This window comes from Oryza glaberrima, chromosome 12, assembly GCF_000147395.1.
Source record: "Oryza glaberrima chromosome 12, OglaRS2, whole genome shotgun sequence".
NCBI classification, from domain to species: domain Eukaryota; kingdom Viridiplantae; phylum Streptophyta; class Magnoliopsida; order Poales; family Poaceae; genus Oryza; species Oryza glaberrima.
Genome location: NC_068337.1, coordinates 2,112,874 through 2,133,170, shown reverse-complemented (window position 1 = coordinate 2,133,170; position 20,297 = coordinate 2,112,874). Strand labels below are relative to the sequence as shown.

The 20,297-nt window shown below is 40.3% G+C and overlaps 2 protein-coding genes, 2 long non-coding RNA genes and 1 pseudogene across 5 annotated transcripts; 2 read left to right on the top strand and 3 right to left on the bottom strand.

Moving 5' to 3' along the window:
- Positions 1-8: 8 nt before the first annotated feature.
- On the bottom strand, positions 9-2,542 carry LOC127757137 (uncharacterized). Its single transcript, XR_008013374.1, has 3 exons — positions 2,171-2,542; positions 632-1,014; positions 9-395 (listed from the first exon to the last, which is right to left on the bottom strand). It is a non-coding gene; the product is annotated as an uncharacterized LOC127757137 (long non-coding RNA).
- A 4,758-nt stretch (positions 2,543-7,300) lies between these two features.
- LOC127757138 (uncharacterized) lies at positions 7,301-11,318 on the top strand. Of its 2 annotated transcripts, XR_008013376.1 has the most exons (4): positions 7,301-7,460; positions 8,488-9,136; positions 9,242-9,283; positions 9,782-11,318. It is a non-coding gene; the product is annotated as an uncharacterized LOC127757138 (long non-coding RNA). The 2 variants fall into 2 exon arrangements; XR_008013375.1 differs by having other exon boundaries at positions 9,242-11,318.
- Positions 11,319-12,557: 1,239 nt separating this feature from the next.
- Positions 12,558-13,750, top strand: LOC127757136 (suppressor of mec-8 and unc-52 protein homolog 2-like; annotated as a pseudogene).
- An 848-nt stretch (positions 13,751-14,598) lies between these two features.
- On the bottom strand, positions 14,599-16,806 carry LOC127757927 (uncharacterized). Its single transcript, XM_052283519.1, has one exon. The coding sequence runs from the start codon at positions 16,774-16,776 to the stop codon at positions 16,123-16,125; it is 654 nt and encodes a 217-aa protein (XP_052139479.1). The 5' UTR covers positions 16,777-16,806; the 3' UTR covers positions 14,599-16,122.
- LOC127757349 (uncharacterized) lies at positions 14,677-15,984 on the bottom strand. The gene has a single exon (XM_052282855.1). It carries the CDS (start codon positions 15,982-15,984, stop codon positions 14,677-14,679), a length of 1,308 nt encoding a protein of 435 aa, XP_052138815.1.
- Positions 16,807-20,297: the final 3,491 nt, after the last annotated feature.

Below are 20,297 nucleotides of genomic sequence, written 5' to 3'. Positions count from 1 at the left end.
AAATAAAATCCATGAGATAGAATATAGTCTCGGATTACAGGTTTCATCTAATGCTAAATAAGTTAACCACAAGACTATTCGAAATTACACTGTATTCCATATAGTATTCCGAATATTCCAAATTGTGCCTACTAATGCGGAAATGTTTTTGGCAGAGGCAATGATTATATGAAACCAAACATTTCATTCCCATTAGTAATTACACTCTATTCCGTAGAGTATTCTGAATATCCCTAATTGTACCCACTAATGCAGAAATGTTTCTGGCAGTAAGATGATATGAAAGTGAACAATTCATCCCCACCAGTTCTCCATTCTTGTTGATCACCGGAGTCCCGAACTCTGCCGAAACACTCACTGCGCAGTTGTGCGAGAACTCATGTCCATTCAATGTCCTGAGCACAAACAAAATCAGCATTTTATTATTATATAGACGACTATTGCTGTAGCTTATTTACTTGATTATATGGATAATAAATCAAATATTTTGAAAAATAAACTTAACAAATATTAGTTTAAAACAAGTGGTTAAGCAATGAAATAGAAGTTTTTTTTGAGAGAACGTATTTTTCAAAGCACGAAGCAAATAATCTGCTGATTAAGCTGAAAATGACAGGGATGATATACATACATATGTGTGACATTTCCTGGAATTAGTTGCCCATATAAGCCATTATATACATACACTGCTTCGGACATCTGAAGCGGCTGATTGCACATTTCGACCCTCTTAAAAAGATCGGTATTGAACTTTTCATCACCCGGACAGCAATAGATTCCAACCAATCCATTTGTAATATTACAGTGCTCGGGAAGGGGTTTTATGCATTGTTCCCCCGGAAAGTCAACCGTGATTTTATCAGCTGCAATATTTCCCTCAAACGCACGAGCATCTGCTACAATATATGCATAGGTCGGATCACACTCCACAATAATACCATTTCGCCGAATAGTTCTTTCTGGAGTTTTTTCGATGGCAATGTTCACCACACTTCTATAAATGCCATTATACACCTGGGGCACAAACAGACAATTTATGTACTTATGTAGTGACCCGTCAAATTAGATAATACGGTACTGTAGTAGGCACTAGTTGCTCAGGATGCTCAATTCTGTGTGTGTGTGTGTGGGGGGGGGGGGGGGGGTAGCCAAGGCACCATAGAAACACTTGCCGATTCCGTGATTCTGGGATCCACCTGACTTAAGCATAAATCTACTAATCTAAAGCCGACAGTTTTGCTGGCATCCTATTTGTCCATTTGGCACTATAAATTGCAAGAGATTTGGTGAAATCATGTCTCTCGCACTTGGTCACTCTAGATCAATCTGGAAGGTGGAACGACATATTGACCATTGGAAAAAAAAACATAGAGAGAAAGAAGGCAGGCCCTGGCTGCTCTCTCTACTAGGACCGTATGGCCCAATATACACATATGGGCTTATTGCGCATGGACGGAAAAAGAAGAAAAAACAAAAGTACATAACGCATAAAATCATTCGACAAATAAGATATACTACAGGTAAAGATGGTAGATAAATACGATATAATATGGGTTAATTTCAGAAATTGAGACAAGTATGATGACTATATTTATAATATACTACGCTCTCCGTCCCTAAATATAGCAACTTCTACTAATGTATTTGGACATGGCCAATGTGCTATATTTTGGGAAGGAGAGAGTATATTTCTAGAAAGAAACAATAAACAACAAAATTAAATGATATAAATTATGTAACAATATTGTATCAAACTTTGCATTCCTAAAAATCCTTTTTTAAGAATATTTAGTTTCCGATAGATTCTCATACATATAGAAAAGTACAAATCACAGCAATTTCGAGATACCATATCCTTCCTTTTATTTTTACTAATAGTATATATAGTTATTTGTCAAACTTAAAGAGACTCAATCCAACAAAATTAATGGCAAGCATATATTATTATTACTATGTTATTTTGATTTACAATCCATTAACACGTCTTTTTAGTGTATACTTTCTGTAGGAATTAAACTAAGTTAGATAGTAACAAAAATAACTAACCCATGTAAAAATTATACAAATTATTTTCTGTGCTATAGAAGAGCTCTAAATAATATGCAAGGGCCATAAACTAACCGGCGCCAACTGGGGCGTCTATTTTTCTAGTAAATGAGTAAACACTCACCGGATCTGGCGCCGGATCCATAGGAGGCGGGCTAGAGGCGGCGGTGCTGGAAGCGCAAGGGAACGACGGCGTGTAGCGAGAGACTTCGTTGGAGGCGGTAGGGGCCCAGCGCCTCCGCCGCGCAGCCAGTCACTAGGCCGCACCATATCCAGACATGGATGGATGGAGACGAATGAGGAGGGAACAGTTGACGAGCGCGTGCCCAGACTCCGCCTTGGCCTGCGCCCACTCTGGGCTGGGCACCGCCGACCGGCCGCCTGCTCGCCGCGAGGGGGGAGCTAGCAAAGGGAGACGACGAGACGAGAGAAGAGGCGGCGGCGCTCGGTTCAGGGGCGAGGGAGAGAGTGTAGTGTGCGTGTGCGTGTGCGTGTGCGCTGGTCTGGTGGGCTTCGAGGAGGGAGGGTACCACGGACTGTTTAGGGCTTGTGGGCTGGTCGTTTAGTGCTACTTACTAGGAATAAGTCTATTTTGCCTCCCACAAGTCTTGCCCTTGGATGAATCTCACCCCTCAACCATAAAACTGGGTATAACGCATCCCCCAACTTCTAAAACCGATACAAATAGAGTCCCTTGGTGAATTAATAGCGGTGTCATCATACGTGGCACTTACGTGGCGGGTTGACTTAATCTTCATCCCATGTGGTATTGACGTGACACTAAAAAATAAAAAACCTAGATAGGATCCATATGTTAGTGAGTAAAACAATAAAAATAAATATCAGACCCACGTATCAGTTACCCTTTCTTTCTCTCAGGTCTTCGCCTCTTCCCTGCGAGTGACAGGGGATAGATGCCAGGAGGGAGCACCGTCTTGGCGTTGTCCGTCCCGTCGAGAGGGCGGCATATAACACACGGCCACGGCGCTCCTCGAAGTCCAGCCGGCGGCGACGTTCCCGTGGACTGCGGGATGAGCTGGCGTCTCAGAAGGAGGTGCTCGCCGAGATGGCGCAGGAAGTGGGCCTTCCCACCAGTGAGTGCATCTAGTGTATCATCTCGACGGTTATTGTCGGGAGGTCCTCCTTGGGGATGCTAGTGTGCTCCCCAACATTATTGTATTCAACACCTTGCTCATGGGCTTTCTCGAGGACAACAAACACTAAACCGTTTTCTGACGTTGTTAGCAAACTGAGCTCACAAACACTAAACCATTCCCGAATCTTTTTTCTGCTAGCTCAAGAACAGTAAAAGAAAACGATTTTTTAATCTGCATCTTGGGGTTCTTGCAGATTCTTGGGATGACGGAGCGACGCAAGGCCCGGGAGGGCACCGCCACCTACTTGTCGTCGCACCACTGGATCAGGAGAGGGCTATCGCCAAACATTGCCTATGCCCATCGACCTCCTTGCCGCTGCCACCAAATCTGCTTCGCTGCCCTTGCTGCGGGCCTGCGTCGTAGTGACGAGCATGCCACCACTTAGAGTCAATGACGCATAGGCCATCATGTATATGTGACATATATGAGTACAGTGGTAAATTATTAATTACCACTTATAGGAGTGACAAATAATTAAATATCTCAAATTTAAGAGTTAAAACTCTATCAAACATACTCTTATCTCATTACGTTTTGTTTCGTACCTAGACAAGGCACGGCCAATCCTGTCCAGCCGATCTTCGAATCAAATAGACCAGATCTCCTTGACGCAATCCCCTTGATCCGTGCCTCCACGCCTCCCCCGAGGGTACGCCTAATAGGCAATCGATCGCCCTGGGGATGGGGTAGCGATCAGATTCGCTCCCCACCTCCCCCTCTCTCCCTTCACCTGGTTTCCTTTTTTTTTTGGCACCGCATTACTTTTCTATTTTAGTAAATTTATGTACCTAAAGTTTATACACCTCAAGTTTACACATCTAAACTTTAGAGACCAAAAGTTTATAAGTCAAAAGTTTATATATCCGATTTAAATTTGAATTTGAATTCAAATATTTTTATATATAGTATTTCTATACATCTAAAGTTTATACACCTAAAATTTATAGACCTAAAGTTTATATACCCGATTTAAATTTGAATTTGAATTGAAATATTTTCTATATATAGTATTTCTATACATCTAAAGTTTATACTCCTAAAGTTTATAGACCTAAAGTTTATATACCCGTTTCAAATTTTAATTTGAATTATATCTGATCCAAATTTGAATTTAAATTGAAATATTTTCTATATATAGCATTTCTATAAATATAAAGTTTATAGACCTAAAGTTTATATATCCGTTTCAAATTTGAATTTGAATTATATCCGATTCAAATTTGAATTTGAATTCAAATATTTTCTATATATAGTATCTCTATACATATAAAGTTTATAGACCCAAAGTTTACATATCCGATTCAAATTTGAATTTGAATTCAATTTTTTATATATAGTATTTCTATATATAAATTTTTCTAACTTTTTGTTTTTTTAAAAAAAATTTGTGGAGATGTGTAAATTTGAGGTGTACAAACTTTAGATGCATAAATTTACTAAAATAGGAAAGTAATGCGGTGCCAAAAAAAAAAAAAAAGAAAACTAGGTGGAGAAAGAGAATCAGATCTGATCGCCCCTAGCGAGGTAGCATTCTCGCTCCCCCGAGGCCCCGACGCGCATCGCTCCGCATCCGGACTTTGTCCCCAGTCCCCATCCCACACACTCTCATCCCGCCGCCTCCGCCACTTTCGCGACGCACCGACTACGCGTCCCCTCCATGTCGCGCCCACGCCTCCGTAGCGTCCCTGGCGGCCCCTCCACACGCCGGCGTGCGCCCCCGCCTTCTCCACCACCGTCTCCGCGCTCAAGGAGTTCATCCTCGCTCGGTGGCCGCAAGGTCAGGCAGGAGATTCTTGATAGAGTAGATGGATTTTGTCACCTGATCTGCTGCATATTTGATTTGATGAAAACACTAGGGCTTGTGACCTGATCTGCCGTCGTTTTTCTCGCCTGGTGTTTGTGTGGGCGTTTCTTTCCCTCCCTGTTCCTACCCTCTCCTGTGGTTTTGCTCGTGTCCGATGACTGTTAAATCGGTAATTTATCCTTCTCTGAATGGACATTCTGACCAACTGAGTAGCGCGCAATTAGTCCTTCTCCCCGTAGCTTCAACAGTGTTCTAGAACTTGATAATTCCCCTTCTGAGTGTACTTGCATCATCCATAAAAAAAACCTTGACCTCGCGAATTTGGATATTGTATTGTGGGAAGAATATATATGGCAGAGAACCGGAAAGACACATTTTAGGCAATGATTCGGAATTTCAGATCATAAATAAGTGCGATGATGGGCCAAACAAGAAACAATGTCGTCTTCCTTTGCCCTATGTAGAGTAAAGACGAATTAAATTTGAAAATATACTGTTCATACTTTTTTTTTCAGAAATATTCGTGATGAAAATCTTTTTGCAGAAATATACCGTCGATCTCACATGACCATTGAGCATGACATCGCGGGCGGTATCGTGCAGGGAAAGCCGGTCTCGCTGATTGAAATAGCGATACCGGACTGCCACCGGTTCAATTAGTGATTAATTATCATGATTAGCGATTAATTAATTAATTATTAATCACTAATCAGGATAATTAGTCACTAAATATTATTAGTTAATAGTTAATTAGGTAATTAATCACTAATTAAAAAGTGGAGATCATTGCATCAGTGAGACAGTGTCGCTGTTTCAATCAGCGAGACCGCTCTTCCGTTCCGCGAGACTGCGCGGTCTCGCCCTTTTGCGCAACGGTTGTGCGAGATCGATGGTATATTTCTGCAAAACAATTTGCATCCTGAATATTTCTAAAAAAAATGAATGAACAGTATATTTTCAAATTTAATTCGAGTAAAGACTCAAAGAAGATGGCACAATGCCATGTTTTATAACAGTATTATGCGCTTTTCGTGTACCTATTTGCTTTCCTACATTATCTGAAGGTAAGTTCTGCTAGCCCTATGGAACTTAACATATATTTGCTCCTTTGCGTCAATATGATTGCTGGGCCATTCGCAAGTAAACGACTAGTCGGCAACGATGAACTCTGGACACCAATTGCTAATGTATCATTTTTTTTGCGTGAAACCATCAGCACGGAAGTGATTATCATGATTTCAACCACAGCTGTATTTCTATTGACACTACCGAACACATGATTGATCTGGTTGTTTGTACACTTAAGCATAATGATCAGCAAGGGCCCCATTTATCTTCTCATGTGGGACACTGAAGTTACTGACAGGCAGCAGAATCTTTTGCATAGCTAATAGCAACCTTTTGTTTGTGTCATGGTCATTGGGCCGGAAGACAGAGGCCCATAGGCAGCCTATATCAATTAAGTTAGAGATATGATTATTAGTTCAGTTAGAGATAAGATTAGATCAGCCCATATCAATTAAGTTAGAGATAAGATTATTAGTTCAGTTAGATATAAGATTAGATTGAATCCTTACTTAGGGGTCAAGCTATACCATCTATATAAGGATGGGATTGTGTCTATTAGCATTAAGCAACGAATATCAATTAGTCTAATCTCTCCCTCTCAACAATGTTCTTCTCCCTAGCCTAAATCTACATCCCTTCTCCAGGAGCCGACGCCGCCCGGCTATCTTCCCGGCAGTGTTTATCCCGTCATGTACTCATGTCCTCGGGTCATGACAGTCTGGCTGATGTTTTGCCAAAAAAAGATGCTGATTATAAATGGGTGTCTGTTTACATTGATATCATTGGACCGCTGATTTTCTGTATAACTGAGGAAATGTATAGATCAACAATTGTCAGAGAAAAAAAACTGACTATCACACTTAGACATGGGTTCTTTTCTTGATGTGCAATGCTTGGGTGAGGTGCTCCTGCCTGAGTAAACTAGACAAGTATCTGCAAACAAGATATTCCTCCTGCAGTACTTTTGCCCTCATTGACTGCACACACACTGAATTACAACTGGAAGTTTGAAAATGGTGCAATTTCTGTTTTTCTGAGACACTCGATTGATTATGAATGAGAATTAATGTTTTCTGGAGGTCCTCAGATTGACCTGCATTCAAGGGATCTTTTGTAATTTTGTAAAGATTTCACTTAATCATAATTCATACTTGTTATCCTTATTGGATTCCAAATTTATTTTATTCAAGGGATTGTTCTTGCCATTTTTATGACAGACAAGGAAATAACTCCAAAAACTGTCAATGACCTGAAGCTCATTAATGCCGGAAGGATATTGGAGAATAACCGGACACTTGTGGAGTCCCGTGTTCGAGTAGAAATTCCAGGAGGTGTAATTACAATGCATGTGGTAGTCCACCCTCCACAATCCGACAAAAACAGTGGTATTGCCGCCAATTTGATCTGTCTTTTTTTACATTGTTTTCTTTTTGCACTGGGTCAATCAAATCAAAGGATTGGTTAAAATTTACATTTACAAGATGTTTAGATGTGATCTCTCTGAATTTTGCCAATAAAATAGATTGTAGTTTGTCTTGCTCATGTGAATGACAATACTATACCTGAGCACTAATCTAGGATTTTTTTTCTTGACATACCCATGTCTTTTTTTGATTGACTTTCATTCATACATCTAGGAGCGGTAAATCTAAGGACTGGAGAAACACATGTTTTGCTAGAAAAAAATATTTACTGTCGTGGAGTTATGATGATCAAAAGAGCACATTGTGTTCTTTTTGTAAATATCAACAAATGCTAATTGTTTTGAGAAGGCTGGAACACATAACCTTTATAGTGACCAGTTGTTTGTTAATAAATAATTTGACCCTTTCCTCCGATCATGACACATGCATCTACATTTGACTACTTATTATTCTCCAGGATGGATGATTTTGAGTGAGTCAATCAATTCAAAGGATTGGTTGAAGAAGTGATCCTTGCAGTTGCAAGTAAGTTTGGGAAATATCTAGGACCCATGCTTTCCCTACACTTAGGGGAATGCGGCTGTTGGTAGTTGGTACTCAAATCCATTGTAGCTGTTTGTACTCAGATCCGTTGTAGTAACGAGGTAATTCATGCATTTTTGCAGCATTTCAAGTCAAGCTTGCAAAATCTGTAGTCATGTTCAAGTAGTGAGTGATAATGAGATTCTTTTTCGTTGACCTAGAGTGATTTCTTCACACCCTGGCTAAACCAGAGATCAAACCTGGCCACCAAAGTGCCATATCATTTTTCTGCGGTCAATAAAAATCATCACTCCCTGCTTTGATGATTTCTCTCGCTGGCACTACCCTGCTATGATGGGAACCCATTGTTGATAAATCAGATGCAACCAAACTACTTCCGACATTCCTCTCTTGTTCGATATTAGGTTAGTGGGGCTAACCTAGCTCTCCCTGGTTTTCCATGCAGAGAGGAGAAGAAATAAGAACCAGAGAACATTATGGGCAGAGTGAACACAATGGATCTTCTTGACAGGAAACATTGCAAACCTCCCAGTGCTTCTCTCCTATGTCAATCCTGTCAAGCTGGGCAAAGGGAGACTATGGAACATCTCTTCTCCAGCTGCCACTTCAGTTCTGCTTGCTGGAATTATATTGGCTTTCAATGGGACTTCAACTTGAATTTTCATGATATGATTTTGCATCAGTGGCTACTGTTTGGACATCTTTGTTTCATGGAAGTTTTTCTTCTTGCTGCCTGGAATATTTGGAAACACCTGAATAACTTAGTTTTCAACAACGTTTTACCTACCACTTCAAGCTGGAAGCGAGCTTTCAAGGCAGACCTAAGTCTACATTTAGTTGGACTTAGAGATGATAAAAATTTTTTTGTTCAATCATGGATAGACATTTTGTAAATTCCCTGTAATCTTTACTCTTTTATATAATTTTAATATACCGTAGGGGCCTCCCCTACTGTTTCCTGGTAAAAAAAAAGGAAGAACCAGAGACACCCAGGTATCATGATCGTGCTAAGGAGTGCCTTGAGATAACCCCGAGTATGAACATACAGAGCTTGGTTCATTTCATGCTGTGGCACCTCCTGGAACTGATTTAAGGTTACTGGCCACAGGTTTCATTTGTCTGACTTTTTTTTTTGTTTGGTTTATCATATGCCCTTCTGGAACTCTAACTTCAGCAATTGTTGGTATTACAACTTGCAGATGCACACAGAATATCTATTGAGAAAAACAAATATCTTGGAGGTTGGTTGTGCAGCAGTCTTATATCCTTTTCATCCTTTTGGGGACAAGGAGTCACTTTGGCTTGTATGCTATAAACTTTTTTTTTCTTGCTTTATTTGTTTGTACTTTATAGACATGTTCTCATACATGTGCATGAGTGGTTGAAATTATGACATAGTTGCTTCTGACTTCTGTGGAAATGAGAAATTGAATCTTTCTTTGGAACTGTGTTATGTCCACATACTGCAGCAATTCCAGATTTTTTATTTGGAATATGAACTATGAAGAGTGAACACTCGCTTGATTGTTAACTTCCTTTTAATTTGAAATATCAGGGGCTAGTGTGTACTTGGTATTTGGACCGAGTCAGTCAGTTATGCAGAGCTGAATATTAATGGTGGATACTGTAGTTGGACATTTTTTCTAAGAGCATATGATATATTCTTGTGAAAATGAAGACTCAGATGCTTGAACTACCATGTTGATTGACATTTAATTTTCACCTTTTGTGTTTTAAAGGTGATATGCAAATACACATCTGGTCATTGGATTGGACTATGCTCTACTTCACAAAGTACTAAGTGAAATAGAAAAGTAGGCCTGACACAGAGGGTGGGAAAGATACACAGCCAAGGTACTCCCCACCATACTATTGTTTTAGTCTCAGTGTTCCATACCATTTGATCATACCTTTTCTTGATAGTTTAGAATCCATAGTATTGTGGACAACCTGTCAGATTCATGGTTCATTTCAAATGCTGTAATATATTGGTAAGAGTGATTACTGCTGTCATATTTCTTCAGTATAGGAAATTACGGAGTTGATTCCATTGTTTATTTATGACACAACAAGTTGTCAACCTCTTTTAGGGCCAGTCCTCTTTCTTTAATTGGAGGTGATTAAGAGAGATCCATTTTTCTCTTGTTGGACTGCCAAGCCAAATTATTCTGTTATTCATGATTCTTCCAACCTGTTTCTTGAGAGCATTATGCACAACTAAGTAGTTGGATTTGTATGGTGATGCTTCTTTAATGCCTTCTTTATTTTTGTTCCGAGTGATAAAAATGAGACATATGTTTTACAGTGGCTGCTGGATCATTCTTAGTGAAACATTATTTCATGTACACTATTGTGAGGATCATCATTACCACCTTGTAGAATAATACAATAATTGGTTGCATGCATCTCTTGATTTGAGCTATACCAATATGAAATTATCGCCTCATGTCCTTCACCCTTGTCTGGACGCAGACACCTTTGTAAGTTAGTTATTAAGTAGATGGTCTATATATTTAGCCTGTGCACTTGTGTTGTTGAGGGCAACAAAAGAAGATCAGGCATCTCATTCAGCACGGCAACTGTAAAGGTATATTTCCTTTTAGTTTTAATTGATGTTTGCTTCTTATGTGATGGACCATATAATATAATATGGACACTAAATCCATTCTTGGTTCATTGCACTACGTCTATCAATGGATCATAAAGCCACAAAGCATCATAAAGTTAAATGAAATGCTTCTTCCTGATCGCATGACATTTATTTACAATATGGTAGCTCCTTCAAATGTTCCCATTTTTAGTGCTTACATGATTGCATGCGCGTGAGTGTGTGGTTGATTACATGTTACTGCAGACAGAATAGTCATGTAGAGCGAAGTGCAAATTATAGGCATTGGCTCTTCTCCCATTTTCCTTCATTTTATTTTCATCACTCATCCATGTTCATCTGTACTAACCATGGTGCTTTTATATTGTAAAAAAAACATTACTGCTATTTCAATTTCTAATTTATCTATTCTATACTAGCATGTAAATGATAGCATTGCTTGTGTTTATTGGCTTTTACAGTACTCATATTGCATGACTATGTTGCATTCTATGATGTGTTTTGTTGTTTGTTTCTCTGCTTTAACCTGGAGTGCAGTACGATCAACATGCTCAAGCTCCCACTTCACTTCATAACATGCAAACAAGAGAAGAAAGATATGAATCATCATTCGCTTCTTTGATTTGAACTATTGGTTTAAGTGGTAGGGTGATTAATTTCATTAATGAAACCAGGAGGATGGACTTACCAATGATATTCCGACAACTCTTCACAGGAGCAAAGCTGATTGCCCTGTTCCAGAGGTATTATGGAAATACATCATATACCACGTTGAGATTTCCTGAATATTATTGTTTTCCTCGGCATTCTTCTTGCTTCTTCGGGAGATGGTTACTGTCAGTGTGGATGGTTCTGTACTTGACAGGATTGCTAAAATCATGTCATACCTTTGACTTGGATCATCTGGGGAAGTCTTAAAGAAAAAGATAAAGGAAAGGGACTCAAGGTATGTTACTTGAAAATTAAAATGCATTTTGTGTAGCGGAAGTTGATTAAAAAACTAACTGACAATAGGAAAATGTTCTTGGTTAAGAGAGTATGTGAAAATATACTGAAATAATTTGTTTGGAATCTGAGTGTTTATATTTTGAGCAATATAGAAAGTATAATTTTATACTTTTTGCCAAGATGGTTGAGTCTTGTTTCAATTATTCCCTAATCTTCTGTCAAGAATTAAACTCCTGGTATTTATGTACTACTACTGGCTTTGTTCGATGCTGGTTCAATTTTGGGTATTTTGTGTACTGCTACAGTCCTACTAGCTTTGTTCTTTGCTGATTCAGGGAAACAGGGAAGCAAGTTCTGTTAACGAATAATTTATGGCCATATCTTACTCGTTTGCTTTATATTCTGCATGAGTTAATTAATTATTTGGCTTAATTTATTTGTAATGTATGTACTTTCTCATCCATATACACTTGCTTTGCTTGTTGAAGTTAGGTATCTTGATTCTTGTTATGCTTGCTATACTACGATGAGGTAGCTGGACCTGGCCAAACTAGGTTCTACTCTGAAACATCAAGTTCAAAAGCATATGCTGTCGCCACCACCCCTTCAAAATAATAATTTCATATTTCAGCAGGAGTGAGAAACAGCCTATTGCTAGAGAAGATGAAGATTACAATTTTGTTGGAGATGAAGTTGACTATTCTGCTAACAAATAAATCAGCCTTGTCTCTGAAGGTATGGATGAGTCTCCACATAACCATTAGAAGCAATCCTGTTTTGCTGAACCTGTCTACAAGCCCGTCCCACCATCTGACCCTGCTCAAGATTGGCCACAACCGGTAATCCCACTAATGTTCAGTAACTTCGGTTCCACAATGCTACATGTAAAAATTGAATTTTGCATGTTGGAAGTTTGAGACAAACCAAATTAAATTTGAACTATGCACGTTGAATGATTGATACAAACTAAATATTTTTTTGCCCATGGTCATGATCTTATACTGAAATTGCCATTAACTATTAGTTTGTGCTATCTTGACCTGTATCTCATAAAAGTTAACGTCTCTTCTGATGTCACTGGAAACGATACTGTTCAAGTCCGAATGGTAACTGCTGGATATCAAGAAGAGTTGTCAGGCTATCAGTTTGGTGAGCAACAGATGGCCTATACGGAACAGTACATGCAACAAAGCAGACCCATCTATATCCCAGGAACCAAAGCTTGATAACTCAAGCAGATAAAGAGTTCTTTGGTTCTGTTTCAAACATGATAATTGAAGGCTTGAGCGGCTAAGGGAAGAGGATGCACTGGATGGAGAAAGATCCTAATTTTATTTCAGGGAGCGATGATGAGGATGATTAGTCGAAGATGGACATGGGTACTGTATTCTGTGAATCTGTCCTTACCTTTTGCCTGTTTCCCTTGCTGTGCGGATTTCTTGAGCTCATATTTGATATACCGTTTTCATCTTTTGCCCTATATTTCCATACCTCATTCTAAGTGTTGTACTATTGCATAGGTGGGACTGAGGAGTGGGCCAAATATAACGACCGGAAGCCATGCCAAAGGCTGCATTCCTGTTTGGAGGGAAATGCAGGATTGCAGGAAGACGAGGAAGCAGAACAAGGACCAGAAGCTCACAAATGATCTCCACAAAATTAATAAGATACTTGCGAGAAAGATGAATCATGAAACAGATGATGGCGGGCCTTATGATGATGATCTACCTAGTGGGAAGAAGCTATTAGCCACTTTTGTTAGTTTATCCCACGGGAGGTGTAAAGTTGTATGTGTACTGGGAATTACAGTGCCATGAACACCTGGCGGTTGCAATCTCCAGCGTTCATTTAAGGTTGGCCCTGTACAGTTCAATCTGGAACAGAAGTAGATGAGGATGACCATGCCTTCGATCTGGAACAGCGGTAATATGTGGTATCTCCATTTTTATAATAGAACAGTAGGAAATTCGCTTTGTTCTATGATGAAATAAAAACATTACCAAGATGTCCATTTTTTCTATGACAATGTATGCGTTCTGTAAGTCATTTAAAATATTTACAGAAGATGCCTGTCATAAATAGTTATGGAAAAACAATACTGCGAAAAAGTCAAATGAGTATAACTATCGTTAATTTCTGTCTAATCACCATCTTGCAGTAACTTTGTGTCAGTCAACCCGTAAGGTTACAGGTCCTAATCTGTCCAAACAGACGAGCTTGAGATATAAGCATTAATTTTCAGCTGGCTTGCAAAATCGTGATGTTCCTTTGGTCGATGTAAATTAACCTTTTCTGTTTCAGTAAAAAAAAAATCACCGTTTATAGCAAACTGAGCCATGCTAATTACTGAGTTAAGATATAAATGTTTGTTTTTAGTTCTTCGATGATCAGACTAGCTACAGTATCACCAAGTAGCATAAAAACAAACATCAGCACACCCATATCTTCGATAATCAGACTACACTATCACCAAATTATAATACTAGTATAAGAACAAACGTCACACCCATATCAGAAGTGACGCGTATAGGAACACTTGGAAAAGAACTTGTTTGATAAATCGAGGGAAGAGAATTAAGAGTTTAGATGAGAGAATTGGTGAGATTAATAAGAGAATTTGATTCTTAATTTTATTATTTTGTTTGGTAGAGATGATGCGAACAAATTGAGATAGAGACGGGATTTTAAGTGAAAATATATGGTTAAGATTTTCTTAGGAAACTTAAAGAAGTAAGTAATTAATTTCGTTTCAACTCTCACCCCCTACCTTACTACTATTAAAGAGTATGGAGTTCTTTTCTTAATTCTTCATCCTTATTCTACTATAACTTGTAGCTCCTCAAACTAAATAGAATAACCGTCATTCCATACTCTCAATCCCTTCTAAAAACTAAAACTTCCGCAACCAAATGGAGCATTGCATTTAAACAAATAGATGAAAATGAGTGCATACGAGAAACTAATTAAGCACGAACAGAAGTCACATTTCATGCATCCAACACAAAAAAGGTATTACTGAGTCAGGATAAACATAGATCTCCTAGTCACTCATAATCTCAAACCTCTAGACCAGTTATCCTAATCAATCACTTGAAGTTTCTGGTACTCGTCCCCAGCAATTGCATCAAGCATCTCATCTTCCGGCTCCACCACCCCATTGTTCTCAAGAAACAATCTCATCAACTCATCCGAGTATCCACTAAGTGTCATGACTCCATCCTTAGTTGCGGTTAAGCCTGCAGAGCGTGGCCCCTTAAGGTTCCACAGTACGATCTGAGGTACCACGTCCTGAAAGCCTACCCTCTTGAATTCTTCGCACACCCTCCGATATTCTTCATGCCACGGACGCGGCGACAATGGATTAAAATCTTCATGTTCAATCAGCTCAACCGGACGCACTGATGCCTTCTCAAAAAACTTGTCTGTGAATATGAATATGGTCTTCACCATATTGTCCGGGGTAACACCACTCGTTACTGCCCTTGTAATTATCCCCTCAAACACCTTCTTTAGGTTAAACCTCTCTTCGCAAGGCATCTGGCGAATAAAATTCAACTTTTCCCGATAGCTGCCAACAGAAAGCACAAGAGGGAAATAGTTTGAAGCGAAGGCATGCACCGAGTTCGTCCATGGAGGCGAACTGAGTTCAGAGATTAAGAATCCAAGCCCCACACAGATCTTCAACAACTTCTGGCCTTCACTTTTGACCAGCCCCCCCTTGTTGACGTCGCAGACCGCCATACAATTGCACAGAGATCCCTTCCCACGGAGATGATCGACCAAAGTGCGCCACTGCTGAGCAGCATCCTCCCTTCGTTTGATGTTGCTGGCATGCGATGCCAGGCCAAGCGAGGTAATGATGTCTTGCAGAAGGGGTGGCTGGGGCGCCGCCTTCTTTGCCTTGTGCTTGGCGGCCTCGCGGCTATCTTTGTGGTCTTTGAGAAACGCCGTGAAGCGCCCTTCATCGTGCTTCTTGAACAAGTGCTCGTAAATCCTCATGGCCTCTGAGGCCACGCGCTCGTAAGGCAGATCAGACCATTGGTTTTTGGACATATAAATCTCGGGCAGCTCCAGGTCCTTACGCAGCGGCACGAGAACCTCGCGGCGGAGACGGCGGCGCACAAGGAAGATGTAATGCTCCTCTTTCATGTTGGCGTAGCTAGCGTCTGATTCGCGTGGAAAGAGACCGCGAGCGATGGCCTCACATAACAATGTGGATTGGTCGAAGGACGAGTCTGGTGAGGGACACCATTTGGCGGTGAGCCCGATCTTGGACAGCTTGCCGGACTTGTGGTGCTCGAGATCGGAGCGGAGGTTGTCCACAAAGAAACTGGTGATGGAGTTGAAGAGGAGACGATAGTTGTCATCTTCATGGTATATTTTCATGGCCAACTTGGCGAGGCGGGCCGCCTTGAGCACCTTCTTGCTGGGGCTGCCCTTCACCGGCGCCTCCCCCACGACATCCTCTGTCTCCAGGTTGACGGCGTCGGTGAGCAAGTGGTCGGGCTGGGGCTGGGGCTGGGGCTAGGGCTGGACCTGGACCGCATCGGTAGACGCCGCAGGCGTAGGGTCGTCGTCGTCGTCGCGGGCGCGCTTCCGGCCGCTCAGTCTGGCGAGGTCGCCCCCCCAGGCCTTGGACTTGGCCTTAGCGACCTTGCGTGCATCAGCGCCGTGGATGATGCGGTAGAGAAGCTCGGGGAAGTCCTCGATGTAGCCGAACTCGGCGAACGCGGAGAGGTTGCCGGCGAGCGTGCGTGGGTGGTATTGGTGCATCCAGAGCGCGGCGGTGTAGAAGCCTTCCCTGTCGCCCTTGCCGTTGTCGCGCACGCCGCGGAGGTTGAAGACGAGCTTGAGCGCGGTGAGGGCATCGTGCTCCCAGGCGGCGGCGAGGAGGTCGCGGAGGTGCTGGGGCGGCGTGTCCCTGTCGACGAGGGCGAAGAAATTAAGGCAGGGGTTGCCAAAGGCGCCACTTCGCAAGTGCTCGACGACCTCCGCGCCTGCGACATGTCCCGCGGTGGAGGTGGAGCCCGCTTCGGCTGACAACGACGCATTCCCGACGGGGAGGCCCGCGACGGGAGGGCCAAGGATTAGGTGGTCCCCGGCGGCGGAGGACATAGCGCGCAGCGGCGAGGTGGAGGAGGGTTTTGGGGGTTTCGGCTTGCTCTCTCCACTCTCCATCACCCGTGCTCTCCAGGAAAGGGAAGGGGTTTCCTTGTCCTTGGTTTTTCTCCGCCTGCCTGGGTCCGGGTTTTGGTTTTGGTTTTGGTTTTGGGGTTTCGGCTTGGTCTCTCCGCTCTCTCTCCCACTCTCCACCCCCGTCTCCAGGAAGGAAACATTGGGTTGGGCGAGGTGCCAAAGCTACGTGTCACTGTTTTACTCGTTGCAGCTGGCCTCCATGCCCTGTCCCCATGGAACAGTGAACCCGCATCTTCTGACCTGATATGTGTGTGTTGATTCGGTCCGTTGCCTATTGGTCTGCTCTGTACTCTACTCTGCACAGTGACGTTGCAGCCTGCCTGGTCCATGGTGCACCGAGCGTATATGCTGCTACTAGTCCAAATTTAAACCCAAAAGGCATCTATATTCCATTTTGAAATGAAGGTTTGAACGGAGTAGTTCATATTTAAACCCAAAAGGTATCTACATTTTGGGTGTGTTTAGTTCACGCTAAAATTGAAAGTTTGGTTGAAATTGGAACGATGTGATGGAAAAGTCGAAAGTTTGTGTGTAGAAAAGTTTTGATGTGATGAAAAAGTTAAAAGTTTAAAGAATAACTTTGAAACTAAACACGGCCTTTGAAGCGAAGGAAGTGCATACCAATATACCCTACTTGCATCAGCAAGCAATGCAAACGTATAATCATACCATATTATATCTTCATTTTTTTAACCCACGGGATGTTTGGCGTGTGTAACTTTTTTGTTATAAGAACTGTTATTTCTTCGAAAGATCAAATAAACTTACAAAAGTAAGTTTATAATGGTTTTGTCTCGTTCTCTGTGTCACGAAATTGTCATTGCCAAACTCTAAAACGAACTCAACAACATAAATGTATTGCCCGGAGTAGCCAGTATGTATCCTTTCGCCACCTATAATCTTAAAGAGATCTTCTCGAATGCTTTAAATTAATTAGAATCCTTGATCAATAATGATCTAACGGACAGAGAGAGAAGGTACTAGAAAAAAGGTATTAAAGGAGTGGGCCACGTACGAAAGGTGAAAGGGTAAAATAATAATTGATTTTCATTAAATTATTTTTCGGTAAATGGCAAAAGCGGTGGACCTCGTTTCCATGATCGCCATGGCGGATGGCGCGGGAGGAGGTGTTCTGATTAGGGCCGCGTCAATTGATTTGAGATCTCCGGTGATCGATCTGGTCAATCTATCTGCAGGATTGGATTGTTCGCTTGATCGCTTCATCACTAGTTGGTCAGTTGGTGTCGTTTTTCTTTCGTATCCTGTAGCTGTGATCTCGGCTGCCTGACAGCCTGAGGCCCTTGTGCTTCTGAAACTTCTGATTAATTTGATGATCCGAACCTGAGATGAGATTGACTGCCTTGCTGTTAGTTCGATCATTCAAGATGTTCGATCGATTTTGATTGTCTCATCAATGTGCATGATCGACCTGCTCGAGTACCCATTACCCTTTGCCTTCCTGGTGAATGGATTTATGCAGTGTAAAAAATTTTGTTCCTAAATTACCCTTTGAAGATTAACGGTGGATAACACTTCATTAAGGAGGTACCTCAGGTACCTTCCAAGCACTGTAAAAGACCTCTTAATTAAAAGGGTATACAGCGAGCGGCATACTCCCGGTGCAAATAATACTGGCCAATTCCGGCCAAATTCCGCTTGGTATTGACCATAATGACCAGATTTGACGTAATATTTGTTCATGTGTAATGTAAGTGATATTTATGTAGAATTTGCTCTAGTCGATTGGTCGGGGAATAAGCCAAATAACATATTTATAAACAAAAATAATTTATAAATAAAAATTTTATATGCATGTTCTTAACGATCTAAAACTAAAGGCTGAAAAATAAACTTCGATAAAATAAACCCAGAATGAACTCTAAATTTAAGGTTGAAAATCTATTATATCTATAAAGTAATAGAAAAAGAAGCCTCCACGTTCGCTCTCACGGCCTAGAAATTCTCACATTAATCCAAAAAATAAGAAAAAAGAAAAATAGAACTAGATTAGGATTAGTCAAAAACTGAAGAAAGAAAAAAAAAGGCATATTATGAAACTCGAATCGGACAATCCGTCCAAAACAAAAAAAAGGAAAACCTAATCTTTCTTTTTCCTTTTAGAAAAAAAAATCACGTTTTATGTGTGCAATGTCCGATTGGACAATGAAGAAAAAAATTACCTAAGCTGGCTACAGTAACCGTGTACAGCACAAATCACAAGCGTGCATGTATGTGACAGGTACTATCCAATATTGGCTCACTGTTTATCTCTATTCTCTCCGTTGCAACAAATCGAATCTCTGATGACGGGTTCAGATGTGCAGACTCCTGTTGTAGTGGAACCGTATCCTCTGATATTACACAGTAATGTTATGGTGTGACATTTTTTCAATCCACACCATCCATAATCAACGGTCATAGATTATTTGGCATGCAATTAATCAAACTAATTAGTGGATTGTGTAGTTATAAATTGTCCCTAGATCAAATATTGCATTTTCAAGAGACAAACATCGTTGTTGACTGGTGGAAGAATCCGCAAGTTACTAGCACATGATGATAATTAGGTATCTCCGTCAGAACGGCGCAATTCTGAATATACAAGCCGATGGGTTAATGTTTAATGAAGATGAGGATACTGCTTTAGTGCTAACAAAAAAAAAATTCCTTCCCACCTATTAAGTACACACCTACATAATCTGTTAATTAATTTGATTAGTTAGATAGCAATTAATATGTGGCCGTTGATTTAGAATGGATGGAGCGGATTAAGGAATGTCACACTGTGACATTACTATATAATGTCAGAGGATACGGTTCCCCTGTTGTATTTATCCATATATCTATATTATCTTAATGTAATAGGAAAAAGGGCCACCATGTTAGCTCCCACTTCCTAGAAACTCCCATAATATAATCCATAATAATTAGAGAAAAAAAGAGTCCAAATAGAACCACGTGGTCAACAATTCAATATATCTAAAATTCAGAATAAAAAAATAAATAAAAATTAGAGAAGAGTCTACGTAGATGTACAATTTAGAAATATCCGAAACTCGGATTAAAATTTAAAAATAATTAATATTGAGATAAAAGTACCTTTAGAAATACAATTTAGGCAAAAAATAGATAATATTAAGAGAATAAGTACCTAAAATTTGGAGAGAGAAAATAAATATTATGAAAAAAATTGTTCATGTATGAGTATTATATAAAAATAGTTTGAAGTTGGATTAGAACTAAATAATACTCCTTCCGTCCCAAAATATATCAACTTCTAGCCTCTATAATTTGTCTCAAAATAATATAGGTATAAATATAATTTATAAATACCTATAATTAAGATTCAAAAAATATTATAGAAAATGGATTTTTTTTAAAAAAATAGTAATTGAGAGAGTCTATTAAGAATACAATTTTTAGAAAAGAAAAAAAATGAGAGTTCAAGTGAAAAGTAGAAAATACAATTCAAACTATGTGAAATTCATAAGTTAAACTAAATA